This window comes from Xenopus laevis, chromosome 8L (genome assembly GCF_017654675.1).
Source record: "Xenopus laevis strain J_2021 chromosome 8L, Xenopus_laevis_v10.1, whole genome shotgun sequence".
Classification (NCBI taxonomy): Eukaryota; Metazoa; Chordata; class Amphibia; order Anura; family Pipidae; genus Xenopus; species Xenopus laevis.
The window spans coordinates 113,578,470-113,596,131 of NC_054385.1; the positions used below are offsets into that span (position 1 = coordinate 113,578,470).

Consider the following 17,662-nt stretch of genomic DNA (forward strand, 5'->3'; position numbering starts at 1 on the left):
ATGTATAACTTTATTTATACGCTACTAGGATACAGCCTGCTGTACAATTTTACAGTGTAGAAGAGTACACATGGGAATAAGTAAATAATAAACAAATACAATACAATACTGCAATTCCCAGGATTTTCTAACATCAAGGTTCGAAGTAAACAGGCAGTTATAACCAACTGCATTCCCAAGGTTAATAAACAGGGGTCTAGAGCATTTTTTGTTTTCTTTCACAAAAGATTTATTGGGAAACCTTATGGATTATGTAGAATAGACACTCCGTAGTAGAAAGAATTTAAATAATTACAGGAGTATCACTCTGGCTCACTACTCGTAAGGCATGATCTGGGGCCTTACTGACCTGGCAGAAAAATTATATTACCAATTTTTTCATTTGCTTCTTTATACTGCTTGTTAACCTTGTGTTACCTCCCTTGGACTATTTGCAGGCACCGAGTGCATCCTTATGCTCTGCCATCCTAAATCTGCATTCTAAGAGTGAGGAATGTGGGTACCAGTTAATTGAGCGCTGTTGCATGTTGTCCAAGGACTTGACTAACCCAGAGATGGACAGCAGACTCCTTCTAGACATGATGAAGAACTTACTCTTCAGCGCAAAGATGATATTTGTGAAAGCAGCAAGGAGCCAGGATCTTGCACTCTGTGACAGGTATCCGTCTGTTTTGGCTAATTGCTGAAAGGTTTTTATTGATCTCTACAATATTTTTCCTACAGTGTTAACAGAAGTTTCTTAAAACTCTGCAGAGTTGGGAATTTAAATTCCCATTTCTTTCGCTCCTGTTGTGTTTTGAAGTTGCCCATTAGTACAGTGACTTGAAGATCATCAATACTGAGGTTGTTATTGTAGAAGTACGCTGCTACTGGGAGATCCGTTTTCCCACAATTGATGTTGGATCTGTGAGAGGACATCTGCTGGCATAATGTTTGTCCAGTTTCACCCACATGTAGCCCTAGAGTTGGGCATTTCACACACAGGATAAGGTAGACCACATTGGGTGACTTGCCAGAAAATTCTCCTTTTGTTATGTCTTCCTGCAATGTGGTATAGGTACCCGGCCTCTAGTGTGAATGCTCGAGCATTCATGAAGCTTTGTAACCATTCATTTTTTAAATGAACAATAACACCAAAATATGAGTAATATAAGCATTTTAAAGTAATAAAAAAATAAAGTGAACACTTGTGCTGCACTGGTAAAACTGGTGTGTTTGCTTCAGAGAAAGAACTATCGTTTACATAAACAATCTTCTTGATGGTGGCCATTCAAAGCTGAAAAGGGAGAAAAGGCACAGGATACACAGCATGAAAAAGATAATCTCTGTAGTATACAATGGGATTCTTCAGAACGTATCTGTTATCTACTGTGTATCCTGTGCTTAAATGGTTGCCCCATGGCTACACATCAGCTTGTTTATATCAACTATAGTTATTTTTCTGAATGCAGGGCAGCAGTACATTCTAGAGTCACTGTCCTTTACATTTTTAATATTACTGTTCCTTTAAGGTTTGGCGGTTGTCTGTATGCTAGTAGGGGGATTCTGGGAATATATTTCACAGACCATAATCCACCTGTATGATGGGTTGGAGTTCTTTCATGATTTTGTGTAAAGCCTCTAGGGGGCACATTTACGTAGCTCGAGTGAAGGAATAGAATAAAAAATACTTTGGTAAATCCTTCAACTTCGATATTCGAAGTCGAAGGATTTAACTTCGACGGTCGATTATCGAGGGTTAATTAACCCTCGATATTCGACCCATAGTAAATGTGCCCCTAGGTGTGGATTGTATGTAACAACAAGGAGGACCCGGTCATTCTTTGCAGTTAGTTTGTATTGGAGCAGTTTATCCCTGGGTGTGGCGATCGCTCTTTTGATTTGGTTATCTGTTGTTCTGGGGTTGTATCCCAGTTTGATGAAGTCACTTCTAAATTCTCTTAGGTGTTCATCCCTGTCTACAAGGATGAACACCTAAAATAGCTTAGAAGTGACTTAATCTGCAGTAACAACCACAGTATTGATGATCTTCAAGTTACTGTACTAACACAGAAATCCAATACCCTACAGTGCAGCCTTAACAGGGACAGACGTTTTATGGCCAGATATGAATATGGTGAATACTCATAGGAGGTTGTAAGATCTGCACCCAGTGGACATATATAAAAGACGTTCACTTGACCCAGGACTGCCGTCGCCTCACAACTAGGTGTTAATTACATTAACCTCAAACTGAGGGACATTAATCAATATCTGTATGGGAAGGATTTCACACAAATACTTGTCAGATTGATGAAAACATTTTACTCTGTGCTAGTGTGTATAAATGTTATGATCTTTTAGTTTCTGTGTATACCATGCCTGAAGCAGGGACAAGAGTAATCTCGAAAGCTCTCTTTTTCTTAATCTGCCCAGTAAGCCAATAAAAGGTATCACTTACTCTATATTTTCTGGTTTTGATCTATGGCTAACACTCTGCTACTATAAAGCTACAAAGCAGGAACTGGGATTTACCACCTTGATAGACTATGCCAGTAGCAACCCCAACATGTTTGTTGCTGTTACTGAGGACGTGTTTTGGATCAGAAAAAGGATAAGTAACCATAAATAAATTATGGTTGGCTGTGATACTTATTCTGAACCGTTAAGATTCATATTTCTAAATATCTCTTTTTCTCAGCTATAGCAGCAAAGTGGACTTGCTGAAAATTTTGGTTGCAGCTTCTTACCAGGAAATCCCTTCTCTGGATGAAATTGTGAGGCCTGCCGCGGTTATAAGGTTGCGAAATCAACTTTTGGAAGCAGAGTATTACAATCTTGCAATCGAGGTAACTTGGTGATCAGAATTTGCTGCTCTTGAACAGGGCAGCTCATCTATAATATAGACTAAAATATTTGAGTATGAGCTGAGAGTATATAAAGTGCCCACATACTCCGCAGCACTGTGCAATAAATAGGTTTATACATTGAACACACAGAATTACATACATTGCAACCCCATGACAACCTCCCCTTAAATTTACATAATTTGAAGCCAAAGACATGTAATAAATATTTTGTAGGTCTCCACAAAGACAGGACTTGACCCTGCAGGTGTCTGGCAAGCATGGGGAATGGCATGCCTTAAGTCTGGCAATTTATCTGGAGCAAGGGAGAAATTCAGCAGATGCATGAAAGCCCCATTGGATCCCAATCAAAAGAACGTAAGACCCACTCTTCTAGATGATGTGGTGCAGTACCTGGAATCTGCTGCCCAACCCATTCTTCTTGTGGTAAGATGACCATTCATTAAATATGATTACACATAAACGGGGTTGATTAATAAAATATACAGCCATATATGCCAAGTATAGTTCTAAATCTTGAATGGGTCCTCTCTAGCGACCCCAGTTGCTAACCCGAATAATAGGGCTGCTATATTTGCATTGAATGGGAAGAAAAGCTACCGAGGCAGTTTAATGCCAATAGATTAGCCACAAGTGCAAGCTAGAATGCTATATTTATTTTGTAGAATGCTTTACCATACCTGAGTAAACAGCTTTAGAAGCTCTCTCTGTTTGTTTGTTAGTAGCTGCCATGTTAGCTTGGTGTGACATCACATCCTGTCTGAGTCTCTCCTTGCTGGATCATAGCTCTGGGCTCAGATTACAGCAGGGAGGGGGTAGAAGGGAGGGGGATAGGAGCAAACTGAGCATGCTCTAGCCCAAGCCATGGAAGGTTAATGTTGAAAACAGGAAGTCTGATACAGACTTCAACCCATTCTTCTTGTGGTAAGATGACGTGCATTAAATATGATTAAATATGACATAAATGGGGATGATTAATAAAATATACAGCCATATATGCCAAGTATAGTTCTGAATCTTGAATGAGTCCCCTCTAGAGACCCCATTTGCTAACCTAAAATATAGGGCTGCTATATTTGCATTAAAGGGGAAGAAAAGCCACCAAGGCAGTTTAATGCCAATAGATTAGCCACAAAAGTGCAAGCTAGAACGTTATATTTATTCTGTAGAATGCTTTACCATACCAGCATACCATTTACTCAGGTAAACAGCTCTAGACACTGTCTGTGTTTGTTTATGATAGCAGCTGCCATATTAGCTATGATAGCAGCTGCCATATTAGCTCAGACATCACTTCCTGTCCGAGTGGATTGAACAAAAAGATAAAAATGTTAGAAACTAAAGCCTTTTTTTTTAACTCAATCACTTCATTTCAGGGTCTCAAAAGTAATTGGACCATTGACTCAAAGGCTATTTCACGGGCAGGTGTAGGTAATTCCTTCGGTTTGTCAATATCAATGAAGTAAATAAAAAGCCCTGGAGTTGCTTGTATGTGGAAGATTTTGCTGTGAACGGACAACATGCGGTCGAAGGAGGTGCAGTTGAAACAAGCCATAAAGCTGCAAAAACAGAAAAAAACCCATTCGAGAAATTGCTACAATATTAGGAGTGGCAAAATCTACAGTTTGGTGCATCCTGAGAAAGAAAGAACTGGTGAACTCCGCAACGTAAAAAGACCTGGATGTCCATGGAAGACAACAGTGGTGGATGATTGCAGAATCATTTACATGGTGAAGAGAAACCCCTTCTAAAAAACATCTAAAAAGGCCAGCACAGTTCTGGAAAAACATTCTTTGGACATATAAAACCAAGATCAACCTCTACCAGAATGATGGCAAGAAAAAAGTATGGAAAAGGCGTGGAACAGCTCATGATACAAAGCATACCACATCTCTATAAAACATGGCGGAGGCAGTGTGATGGCTTGGGCGAGCATGGCTGCCAGTGGCACTGGGACACTAGTGTTTATCCATCATGTGACACAGGACAGAAGCAGCCGAATTAATTCTGAGGTGTTCAGAGACACACTGTCTGCTCAAATCCAGCTAAATGCAAAATTGATTGGGAGGTGTTTCATAATGACCCAAAACATACAGCCAAAGCAACCCAGGCGTTTATTAAAGCAAAGAAGTGGAATATTCTTGAATGGCCAAGTCAGTCACCTGATCTGAACCCAATTGAGCTGCATTTCACTTGTTGAAGAATAAACTTTGGACAGAAAGGCCCACAAACAAACAGCAACTGAAAGCCGCTGCAGTAAAGGCCTGGCAGAGCATTAAAAAGGAGGAAACCCAGAATCTGGTGATGTCCATGAGTTCAAGACTTCAGGCTGTCATTGCCAGCAAAGGGTTTCTAACCAAGTATTAGAAATGAACATTTTATTAAGTTTTTTAATTTGTCCAATTACTTTTGAGCCCCTGAAATGAAGTGATTATGTTAAAAAAGGCTTTAGTTCCTCACATTTTTATACAATGATTTTGTTCCACCCACTGAATTAAAGCTGAAAGTCTGATGTTCAACTGCATCTGAGTTGTTTCATTTAAAATTCATTGTGGTAATGTACAGAACCAAAATTAGAAAAAAGTTGTCTCTTTTCAAAGATTTATGGGCCTGTAAAAAAAACTGTAAAAGATTTTTTTCGGGTAATGTCAAACATGATGTTTTTAGTACAACTGTTATTTTAATAAGTAGCATCAAATTGATTAGAACAGATACCCAACTGTTCTTCATGAAAAAAAAATCAGGCTTGATTTGTCATCCAGTAACATGAGAGAGTTGCTCATCTGAAAACATTTGCAAGTCACTCTGCAAGTACCTTACATTTGGTATCTAGGGTGGCAAATGTGCATTCGCCACAAATATTTTGTAATTGGCTTTAGGCTTTACCAGTGCTTTGTTTATTTGTTAATTTTTCAATCTGTACTGTGAGCAACTATAAATATATGAAATAATGTACAGTGAATGTGGTTAAAATGAATAGACCATAACGAAATTCTCCTCTTCTTACAGAATGACGACGACTACTTTGCAACACTAAAAGAACTCAAAGCTACCTTGAAACCCAACTGCATTTGGTTTGAAATGATGTCAGAGGAAAAACACCAACATAATAAATATTATCAGGAGTGTTTACATTACCTGCACACCTATGGCACCCACCTCGCCATCATCCAGTTCTACATGCGCCGTGACCGCATGCGGGAGGCTTTGTTGCATCTCTTAAATAAGGTAATTCTTCTTAATTGCTCATGGATAGTTGGATCCAACCGTGACTATTACTTGCATTGCAAATTATAGCTTCATTTTGATGTAATGTCACACACAACTTGCAGTCAAACTCTCTGCATCTAATTAGGAGAAGAAAAGGTTTAAGAGAAGGTGACAAAGACATGAAATGCAGCCCAATGCAGGCCTAGGTCAGAGTTAGTCGGAGATGCTCTTTTGAGGCAATTCCAGATTAGTCATTTTGGTTGCTGCAACAAGTAATGTCAGTAAGATCACCATTTACCATTGGTAGCAGTCACATGACTTTCCATGCTTTGCCTTTTTGTGTCCTTTAGCAAATAGGCTTCTTAGGTTTCTGCTTAAAGAGCTAACTCTGTCTTTGGCCAAAGCTGCCCTGGGAGGAAGTTTGTGATGAGCCAGGATTTTCCCCATTTTTAACCAGGAAACCCCCCCCATTGGGAACCAGGAATTTTCCCCATTGGTAACCAGGAACTTCCCCATTGGGAACCAGGAATCTCCCCCATTGGGAACCAGGAATCTCCCCCTTTGGGAACCAGGAATCTCCCCCATTGGGAACCAGGAATCTCCCCCATTGGGAACCAGGAATCTCCCCCATTGGGAACCAGGAACCTCCCCCATTGGGAACCAGGAACCTCCCCCATTGGGAACCAGGAACCTCCCCCATTGGGAACCAGGAACCTCCCCCATTGGGAACCAGGAACCTCCCCCATTGGGAACCAGGAAACTTCCCATTGGGAACCAGGAAACTTCCCTTTGGAAACCAGGAATCTCCCCGATGCCTTCCCATTGGGGACCAGGAATCTTCCCCTCTCACTGGGAACCGGGAATCTTCCCCCCTCACTGGGAACCGGGAATCTTCCCCCCCCACTGGGAATCGGGCATCCCCCCCCACTGGGAATCTGGCATCCCCCCCCATTCTGAATCAGAAATCACCCCCCTCCCATTCTGAATCAGAAATCACCCCATTGGGAATAAGGAATCCCCTCGTTGCGAACCAGGAATCCCCCTTTTTGGGAGAGATAATGGTCCAGTCCTGACAGAGCAGGTATAGTTCTGACTGCAGTATATAACAAGAAATGAATGGGGAAATTTTGCAAAGTTTTCAGTAGAGGAATTGTGTGCAGGTTGAAAGGCATGCACAAGCAAAGGTTTCTCCCACAGTCAGGAAACTGTTATTCCAGCTAAGTAGACAAACTCTTTTTGCACAGGAATGCCCTGGAGATATTTTCATTGAGGGAATTTTTGTGCCGAGCTACGAAAGCGGCAAGTTACAGATGCTGGAAACCCTGCTGGAATCTCTTGACCCTACGCTGGAAAGCTGGAGCACTTACCTGATTGAAGCCTGCAAGCACCTTCAGCAAAAGAACTTCTATAACATCCTGTATGAACTGCAGCAGTTTATGAAGGTAACTCAACAGTTCATTTCATAAATAATATGTGGAATATATTGCAAAGACCAGTGTGCCACCCTGAATTTCCCCAGGCACAAGGTTTTTATTGCTCCTTTATTAAGTACAAGGTTCCTACTGCCATTTTTTCCTCCCTTTAAAATAGCTTGCGACTCACCCATTAGTTGTCTTACTTCCTCTTTTCCAGGATCACATCCGTGCTGCTATGACCTGCATACGGTTTTTCTCATATAAGGCAAAAAGTTACCGCGAGCTAGGAGACAATATGAACTGGCTGGTGAAATCCAAAGAGCATCTCAAGACGTGCTTGCAAGAAATGCCTCGGGGGAACAACAAGAGAAAATCATATGACCCGTTTCGGAAGAAAATGTCTAATTCTGAAATTTCCAGGAAAGTTAAGCTTGAAGTTGCTCTTCAGTTAAGGAGCATTTTACTTCCTAAACGGCAATTAACACAATATAGAGGTTATATCTGATATAACCTATTCTATTGCTTTGTGCTCCCCAACAATTTCAAGTAAATTTATTTTGAACATTCATGCAATTTACTTAAAGGAGAACTAAATCCACATTGATGCAACAGCCCCCCTTCAACTTCCCTCTCCATCTGCTCCCTTACCTCTCCCTCCCTGCACATTGTATTATGTAGAAAGGCGCTCCTGTTTGGAAATCTGAGCTCAAAAGACGCCATAGAGTTCCTTAGCGCCATCTTCTGCCCATTGGTATCTCTTTGGGTCTGTTCGCCCACATGAAACCAGTGCAACCCACATTGATGCAACAGCCCCCCTTCACCTTTCCTCCCCGTCTGCTCCCTTACCTCTCCCCGCACATTGTATTATGTAGAAAGTCGCTCCTGTTTGGAAATCTGAGCTCAAAACGCACCATAGAGTTCCTTGGCGCCATCTTCTGCCCATTGGTATCTCTTTGGGTCTGTTCGCCCACATGGAGCCTGTAGGTGCATGCGCAGTTGAATCGGATTCCTGACTAGCCCCAACTGCGCATGTGCAAATGGGCAGAAGATGGCGCAGAGGAACTCTGCTGCACTACTCTGCGTTTTGAACTCCGATCCAAACAGTAGTGACTTTCTATATAATACAATGTGTGGGTAGGGAGAGGCAAGGGGGCAGATGGAGGGCTGTTGCATCTCGGGGGATTTAGTTCTCCTTTAAAGGACCAGTAAGATCAAAAACATTTTTAAAAAAATGTTGGTATACAACGAAAAGAACACCAAGACAAATTAAACTTTAAAATAGCAAAGCCTTTATTAAGAAATAACTTACCAAAACTACACTTCCCCTCCTCTTCAGAAAAGGCGACTTGATTTCTCCTCCCTGGCCTCTGCCCCCTTCTCCAGCTCTTCTTCATCATCCTCGCAGGAGCAGCAGTAGGAAGGCGATGTCGGCAGGCTCCCCATTGGCTCCACATGAGATGCAGGAAGGTAGAGGTAGGCAGCGTGTCCGTTCCGGCCAGGCCGTACCGGTGCCGATACCTCCTCCTGTGCATACACGGCATATGAGTCCTGGAGCAAGGCTGTTATATAAAATATAAAAATACACCATTTTTCAGCTCATAGATCCTTAAATGACCCACCAAATTCAGTCCTTCCTATTCTGCACCGCTACCAAAAATGCAAAGCCCTTCAGCAGAATCAGCTGTGCTAAAGACAGTTCCCCAAACTCTCTGCTTCTAGACAGACTCCAGCTACTAATGAAAGGAAACTATGATGTTCAGCTTGGGGGACCTTGCCAGGATCGGCTCATGTTGAAACATCAGCTATGAAAATATAAAGAGCCTCTTCACACAGCTCCCCCAACTGAGCCTCCCCGACAAATGCTGCACAAGCACAGTAGTATTGAGATCTGGGCTTGAAGTCCCAGTGCCAAATCCAATTACCAGATATCCTGTGAGCCATCAGATAATTTCTAACACAATTTCTGCCCTAACTCAGCATTCAACCAAAGTTCCACGCTGAACACTCACACCCAGCGGCAGCGCAGGAGGAGGTATTGGCACTGGTTCGGCTAGGCCGGAATGGACCCGCTGCCCTCCTCTACCTGCACCTCATGTGGAGCCAATGGAGAGCCTGCCGACATTGCCTTCCTACTGCTGCTCCTGGGAGCAGGTCTGGACTGAGAATTAAAATAGGCCCTGGCATTTCAGGTACACAGAGGCCCAATCAGCCCATATAGAAGCCCAAACAGGCCTCACCAGCCCACTAAATACTGACTTTCTATGGGACCTTATACAGTAGCAGCCCCTCTGGCATTTGCCAGAACCCACAGATTGCCTTGGGCTGGTACAGAAGCACAAAACACATGTTCAACATTGCTTTACTTCTCCTTTAAAGCAGTGGTGTTTATCTAGGGATAACAAATAGAACAACCGCTCTGACTCACCGCAATTCAATGTAATGTAGCTGGCGGGGTCCGAAGATGCATTGACTGGTGCAGGAATCCCTGTATGGAGGAACTCTGTCTTCTTCCTCTTTATCTAGGCATGGCCAGGTCACAATATGTTCCCAGAATTATACACACCACCCAAACATTTTAAAAGATGGTGCTAAAGTACATCATGCTGGCTCCATAGTTTCTATATTTTTATTTGATCAATGTCACAGCACACATTTACTCCCAGCACATGGCAAAAATAGATCAAAAGATGCCACACAAAAAAATGAAGGCATTAAATAAGATGAAAACGATTGTATTTTTTGTGTTTTCTTAACACAGGCACATAAATACAGTGGAACTTCAGATGGCCATCACCAAATTCTTGCAGCGATGTGAGAACTCGGGGACCTCTCAAACCCTTAACAAGCCGCCTCCCACCCTGTTTGGAGACAGTGGTATGATCATAGATGTCGCCTGTAGGGTAAGTTGAAATATGGATTTCACCGAACTCTCATTCTGCATTGCTTGTATGTATATTTTTATTCTATTGCTGTTCCTTGTTTAACGATCCTGTCAGTGTTGTTGTGTGTGAATGGCTTATTTTATTTGCAAGGCATTAAAAGCCTTACTAGAGAAGGTAATAAATATCGGTGGGAAAAGTGCTTTACAGATTGGTCAGCGATGTGGAATAAGAGTAATTTAGTTTCAGCTTACAGGACCAGCTTGACAATTTATTGTAGTCAACAGCCTAAGGGCATAGACACACACTCAGATTCGGGGAGATTAGTCGCCCAGCGACAAATCTCCTCTTCTTCAGGGTGACTAATCTCCCCGAACTGCTCCCGCCGGGTAGAATGTAAATCGCCAGCGGGATGGCAATCCGTGCCTCACGAGGAAACTTCAGACGACTTCGGAAAACGGAGTGCCATCCAGCCGGCGATTTACATTCTACACAGCGGGAGGCAGTTCGGGTAGATTAGTCGCCCTGAAGAAGATTTGTCGCTGGGCCCTAAAGCTTGCTAGCTAGTCATGGGCGTTTTATCCTGTTTTTTTTTACTAAATTAACCACTTACATGTATACTTACATATACTAGAATTCTTTGTAAAAAATCTATATTTTCTTATATTGGAAGAAGGCTGCAGGTGGTGTGAAGCATGAGAGCCCTGGTGGCACCTAGCCATTGTGTCAGGAATATAGAGCTTGGAACTTGCAGTGACTTAAAATAGATTTCTAGCCACAAAAGCTCCTATTGGAAATACGACAGACTGCAGGACCTAACCGGTATTTTTGTAGCGATGCACCGAATCCACTATTTTAGATTTGGCCGAATACCGAACCGAATCCAAATCCTAATTGGCATATGCAATTAGAGGTGGGAAGGGGGAAAACATTTTTTACTTCCTTGTTTTGTGACAAAAAGTCATGCGATTTCCCTCCCCGTCCCTAATTTGCATATGCAAATTAGAATTTGGGTTTGACCAGACAGAAGGATTCGGCCGATCCTAAATTCTGCTGAAAAAAGGCCGAATCCCGAACCGAATCCTGGATTCAGTGCATTCCTAATTTTAAGTATTGCAATCATGGTATAAAGATCGCTGAATGCCACATCCTTCCTTTACAAAATGCTAAGGCTGGTGATCAATATGAAAGCAGCACACAATAAATTGCTTGATTACATTTTTATCCTTTCCATATGCAGGTCATTTTAGGAGGTAAAAATGTGGAAGAAGGTTTTGGACTTGCTTTTCGAGTGATCCAGGTAAACTGCCAGTTCATACTGTCAGTGTTTCTATACGGCTATCATTTCTGAAACACCTGATGGCTGAATTAAAGGAGAAGGAAAGTCATTTTATACTCGGGGGTGCCAAATGTTAGGCACCCTCAAGTGATCGCATTTACTTACATGACACCTTGGGCACGTGCTCCTTACTGGAGAAAACTGCACCGGCCCGCAGTTATTCCAGTGAGCATCATGAAGCAATGTCTTCCTGCTTCTTCTTTCTTCTCGCCGCTGTGCATTAAAATAAAAAGCTGAACTTTAAGGATAAAGCCGGCTGTTTCGTTCTACTGCGCATGCGTCTGCCCCGGGAAATTTGAAGAAAGAAGAAGCAGGAAGAGGATCGCGCCGTGGTGCTCGCTGGAAAAACCCCAGCCCGGTGCAGTTTTCTGCTAATAGGAGCACCGTCCTGGGGTGTCAGGTAAGTAAATGCGATCGCTTGGAGGTGCTTTACTTTTAGCACCCCCAAGTAAAAAGGAATTTCTTTCTCCTTTAAAGTGGCCATACAGTTGGAAGACATTGACTTCTAATTTAGCCTATCTTGACCAAGTTGACAGCCTATAGATCTGTGAATGGGATCACCTCCCTACACAAGACACGTTGACTACTTCTAGCCATGACTGACAGCTCTTTACAAACCTCTCTTCAATTTGGTCATGATCACAAGGGCCAACTATACTGATTCGTCTTACCTCTCGGGTGGCCAAATTAAGCAAGGGGCATGACATTTGTTAGCCAAGCCAAACAGGTGAATGTTTCTTTCTTTTTTTTTTTTTAAAATAAATTCTAAGAACCATTTTTAAATGTCTTATTAACAGTGATGTAATTTATTTAATCCGTAGGATTTTCAGTTGAATGCAGCCAAGGTGTATGGCAAGGTGTGCAAACAGCTGGTCGGACAGGAGCATTACACCGAGATTCTGCAACTCGTCAAGTGTGTCAGTGAATCTGGCATTGCTGCCGAGAACGATTGCGACCAAATTTTACTGCGGTGCATTGAGGAAATGGCAGACATGTCCTCTGATGTAAGATTTGCTCAATTGACCAATTAATGACTTTACATGGTTAAAAACAATATTTAGAGCCATGTTACTTATCCACTCCAAATTAGTGGGATGTTAATATCTTAGATTAATCGCTGCCTCTTTTTCTGGTCCTAATGTGACTAAATTGAAGGGTGTAACTGCATGTTTCTGTTTTTTAGGAGCTGGAAAAACTGATCCAAGGAATGAGAAGTGATGAGAACAAGGTGAGTGCAGAATGCTACGGGGAATTCATTCTTAATGTCCTTCAAGCCTTTTGCAGAAATACAGTGACCAACTCACTGAGATATTAGAGGTGGGAACTGGCCAGTCCTGACCTTGCCTAAAGCTACCCCTCCTGGTGCAATTATCAACATAGCACTAACTTGCAACTGCTGTATTGAGTGTGCCTATAAGGCCACATTGTGAACATATAAGTTACTCTTGACTAGTTCCCTCTCTGTATCTGTCTCTCTTCATGCAGAAGTCAGTATTCTGAAATCCTGTCTCTCTACATGCAGGATTTGTGCCAAAATCAGTTCTTGGAGTGAGATCAAATACATCTGCTAGGAAAGGGAGGACCACCTAAAAGATATATTGGATCGAACTGCCAATCAAAACCTTACACCCAATTCCTTTATGAAGATAGAATGAAGAGAAACAAGATGCTGAGAAAGGGGATAGTAAAAAAAAAAATTGGTTAAAACTTGATTATTTCAGAAACGCTACAGAATTTTTGATTATTTTGAGAAAGTTTCATACCTCAATATGATAAACCTTAAACTTTGATTTTCACCATAGTTCCCCTTTAAACATTTTAATGACAAGCAAACCTAAACACATGCCAGGAATTATTTTCCTATTGACTGTGAGACAAGGATTTCCGTAAAAGAAAGTTCATAAAGTCGAGTGTGTCTACCTGCAGTCTCTTTTAGTTTGCCGGGGTTATATACATTAGCCCCATATGCAATAAAAGGCGCTAAATTTGCCCATGAGTGGTATCCCATAGCATCCAATAAGATGTTTGCTTTTAGACAGGTGACCATTAAATGCTATCGGCTGGTTGGTTGCTTTGGTTCACTGCCCCTGGGCAAATTTAGTGCCTTTTATTAAATAACCCCATAGGTATTTATCACTTGCTCTTTTCTTAAAGGGATACTGTCATGGGAAAACATGTTTTTTTCAAAACACATCAATTAATAGTGCTGCTCCAGCAGAATTCTGCACTGATATCCATTGTCAAAAGAGCAAACAGATTTTTTAATATTCAATTTTGAAATCTGACATGGGGCTAGACATATTGTCTGTTTCCCAGCTGCCCCAGTCATGTGACTTGTGCCAGCACTTTAGGATGGAACTACTTTCTGGCTGGCTGTTAGGCTGTTATTTCTCCTACTTAATGTAACTGAATCAGTCTCAGTGGGACTTGGCTTTTACTATTCAGTGCTGTTCTTAGATCTACCAGGGAGCTGTTATCTTGTGTTTGGGAGCTGTTATCTGGTTACCTTCCCATTGTTCTGTTGTTAAGCTCCCCATAGACACGACGATTCTTCTTGCCGAACGACCGATTTTAGGGAAGCCCGACCAGTTATCGTGTGGTTAGTGGTATTCGAACGATCGTACATGTTACGATTTTTCGGCTGACATCTGTCGGGAAATTGATCGGCCAGGTCAAAAAATCTTTGTCGGTCCCAGTGCAATCTCTCTATGTTTGCAGGGCCAAGCAGGCAGCTCCCCTTTGTTTTCCTGGTAAATTGGTCTTTTTAGTTGATGGTAAATTCGTACGATCGTACGATCGTTCTGAGAAGATCGTGGTCTCACGATCAGGATCTGATCTTTTAAAAATCTCAACATCTATGGCCAGCTTTAGGCTGCTGGGGGGGGGTGATATCACTCCAACTTGCAGTAAAGAGTGATCAAAGTTTATCAGAGCACAAGTCACATGACTGGGGGCAGCCAGGAAACTGACAATATGTATTGCCCCATGTCAGATTTCAAAATTGAATATAACAAAATCAGTTTGCTCTTTTGAAAAATGGATTTCAGTGCAGAGTTCTGTTAGAGCAGCACTATTAACTGACGTGTTTTGAAAAAAACATGTTTTCCTGTGACAGTATCCCTTTAAGAAAAGAGAAAGTGATAAATACCTATGGGGTTATTTAATAAAAGGCACAACATTTGAAAACCCCCTCTTCTGTGTATTTTTAACTGCCCAATTGCAAAGGGGATGTTAAAAAATGCACAGTGGGGGAGGGGGGAACTCTCCTTTAGAGTATAAAATATATAATTGTGATTAATGCTAGTCCATATTGTGCATTAGTTTATATATGATGAATATGACTGACTCTCCTTTGCTCTTATTCTTATTTAGATTAAGGCTTTCCTCACCTGCCGCATGATGCGCTCTGCCTATTTAACAGCCGTGAAACAAGAACACGAGAGAGCCATCCAGCTCGTCCAGGAGGTGTGGCAGGCAGCCCGCAGACTTGATGACAAGGTTGTGCAGGGGATTTGCCATAAATGGCTTCTGGAACACCCACCAAAATCGAAGGAGGCCCATAAGCATAGCTCCAGGAAGTGAAAACTTGATTTGTGCCCTTGAACATCAGGTTACTTTTAGAAGTATCCTATTCAGTTATATGGGCAATTGTACTTTTTAACAAGTGTGTGCCACTTAAAGTCATTTCTAAGGCCCAGGGAAAATTACCCTTTTATTGTATTTGTTCAACCTTTAGCCCTTCAGGTGTTGGCAATGTACAACTCCCACAATATGGGCAAAGTAACCATCTTGCTCTATTATATCTGCTCTGCCGTGGACTCATTTCAAACCCAGAGGCTTTTAACCCATTTTTTCTATAGACACCATTTCTACTTGCTACCCCACAGCCTATTCCCTAAGGCTATTATTCCACTGCTACTATAGGCACCATCTCTCCCTACTATACCTGCTTTCCCACAGCCTCAGTCCCTTCCAAAAACTGTTATCCCACTGTTACTATAGGCACCATCTCTCCCTACTATACCTGCTATCCCACAGCCACACTCCCTTCCCAGAGACTATTATCCCACTGTTACTATAGGCACCATCTCTCCCTACTATACCTGCTATCCCACAGTCACACTCCCTTCCCAGAGACTATTATCCCACTGTTACTATAGGCACCATCTCTCCCTACTATACCTGCTATCCCACAGTCACACTCCCTTCCCAGAGACTATTATCCCACTGTTACTATAGACATCATCTCTCCCTACTATACCTGCTATCCCACAGTCACACTCCCTTCCAAAAACTATTATCCCACTGCTACTATAGGCACCATCTTTCCCTACTATACCTGCTATCCCACAGCCTCAGTCCCTTCCAAAAACTATTATCCCACTGCTACTATAGGCAACATCTCTCACTACTATACCTGCTATCCCACAGCCACACTCCCTTCCCAGAGACTATTATCCCACTGTTACTATAGGCACCATCTCTCCCTACTATACCTGATATCCCACAGTCACACTCCCTTCCCAGAGACTATTATCCCACTGCCACTATAGGCACCATCTCTCCCTACCATACCTGCTATCCCACAGTCACACTCCCTTCCCAGAGACTATTATCCCACTGTTACTATAGACACCATCTCTCCCTACTATACCTGCTATCCCGCAGCCTCAGTCCCTTCCAAAAACTATTATCCCACTGCTACTATAGGCACCATCTCTCCCTACTATACCTGCTATCCCACAGCCACACTCCCTTCCCAGAGACTATTATCCCACTGTTACTATAGGCACCATCTCTCCCTACTATACCTGCTATCCCACAGTCACACTCCCTTCCCAGAGACTATTATCCCACTGTTACTATAGACACCATCTCTCCCTACTATACCTGCTATCCCACAGTCACACTCCCTTCCAAAAACTATTATCCCACTGCTACTATAGGCAACATCTCTCACTACTATACCTGTTATCCCACAGTCACACTCCCTTCCCAGAGACTATTATCCCACTGTTACTATAGACACCACCTCTCCCTACTATACCTGCTATCCCACAGTCACACTCCCTTCCCAGAGACTATTATCCCACTGCCACTATAGGCACCATCTCTCCCTACTATACCTGATTTTACACTGACATGACTGATTTTGACTATTCTGCCTTAATCTTAAGGGCACAGATGCAGTAGAAATTCACTCTAAAGTCTCATTCACATGAAAGCTCTAAGGATTTCTCACTGTGTCATTTTTCTAGCCCTGGGATTTTTGGAGCTTCTGCTTACAGAACAAATGTCTACCTCAAGAAAGAGAAGAAAGAACAAGTCTTTGTTTTAGGGTTTTCAGTTGTTTGCCCTACTGTTTTGCTTTTCAGGACAATACATTGATGGGGAGGCTAGATCTATGATCTTTTTAATCAGGCTCTCTCTATTTCATCCTTCATTCTGATATTGGTTGTCTAATAAGGTCAGGGAGCTGAGCAACCATGTAGCACTTTTCACTGCAAACTGGATGTAAAACAATCCTCACGTCTAAACTGGATTTCTATGGAAACGAAAAAGGCAGAAATAATTTAAAATTGAATAGGAAATTAAATAAAATAAGAGCACAAACGAATTGTCAACACATCATGCTAAAATTGTAAGGAGAAATAATCCTTTATCTCTTGTGTACTTACTATATGTACATTTCTTTAGTTGTAATTGAGTCAGGTGAGTCATACCCAATGTATTAGTGTGAGCGGATATAAAGATCCAAGGCAATACAAGCTCTACATTATTATTTCTCTGGATCTTGCTGGTTCAGGAAGAAAGTTTTGTATGTTAAAGTGAATTATTTACAGTATAAACCGTGTAATTTAGAAATAAAAACTACATCTAAGGGGAAATTCTCTGACTTAGAACATAGATGTGTAGTAGCTTTTACTTCTCACAAGTAAAACCTGAGAGCATATTTTTGTTTTGCATTTTCCA

At 41.9% G+C, this 17,662-nt stretch overlaps 1 protein-coding gene across 1 annotated transcript in view; it reads left to right on the plus strand.

The window, feature by feature from the left end:
- The window catches only part of zfyve26.L (zinc finger FYVE-type containing 26 L homeolog), a 91,861-nt gene extending 76,429 nt beyond the window's left edge, over positions 1-15,432 (plus strand). The window contains exons 31-41 of the mRNA XM_018231295.2: positions 438-658; positions 2,681-2,828; positions 3,063-3,272; positions 5,856-6,074; positions 7,301-7,498; positions 7,689-7,891; positions 10,230-10,371; positions 11,591-11,650; positions 12,511-12,693; positions 12,873-12,917; positions 15,062-15,432. Of these exons, the coding sequence (XP_018086784.1) occupies positions 438-658; positions 2,681-2,828; positions 3,063-3,272; positions 5,856-6,074; positions 7,301-7,498; positions 7,689-7,891; positions 10,230-10,371; positions 11,591-11,650; positions 12,511-12,693; positions 12,873-12,917; positions 15,062-15,271 (1,839 nt within the window). The 3' untranslated portion in view covers positions 15,272-15,432. The remainder of the gene's footprint in view (positions 1-437; positions 659-2,680; positions 2,829-3,062; positions 3,273-5,855; positions 6,075-7,300; positions 7,499-7,688; positions 7,892-10,229; positions 10,372-11,590; positions 11,651-12,510; positions 12,694-12,872; positions 12,918-15,061) is intronic.
- Positions 15,433-17,662: the final 2,230 nt, after the last annotated feature.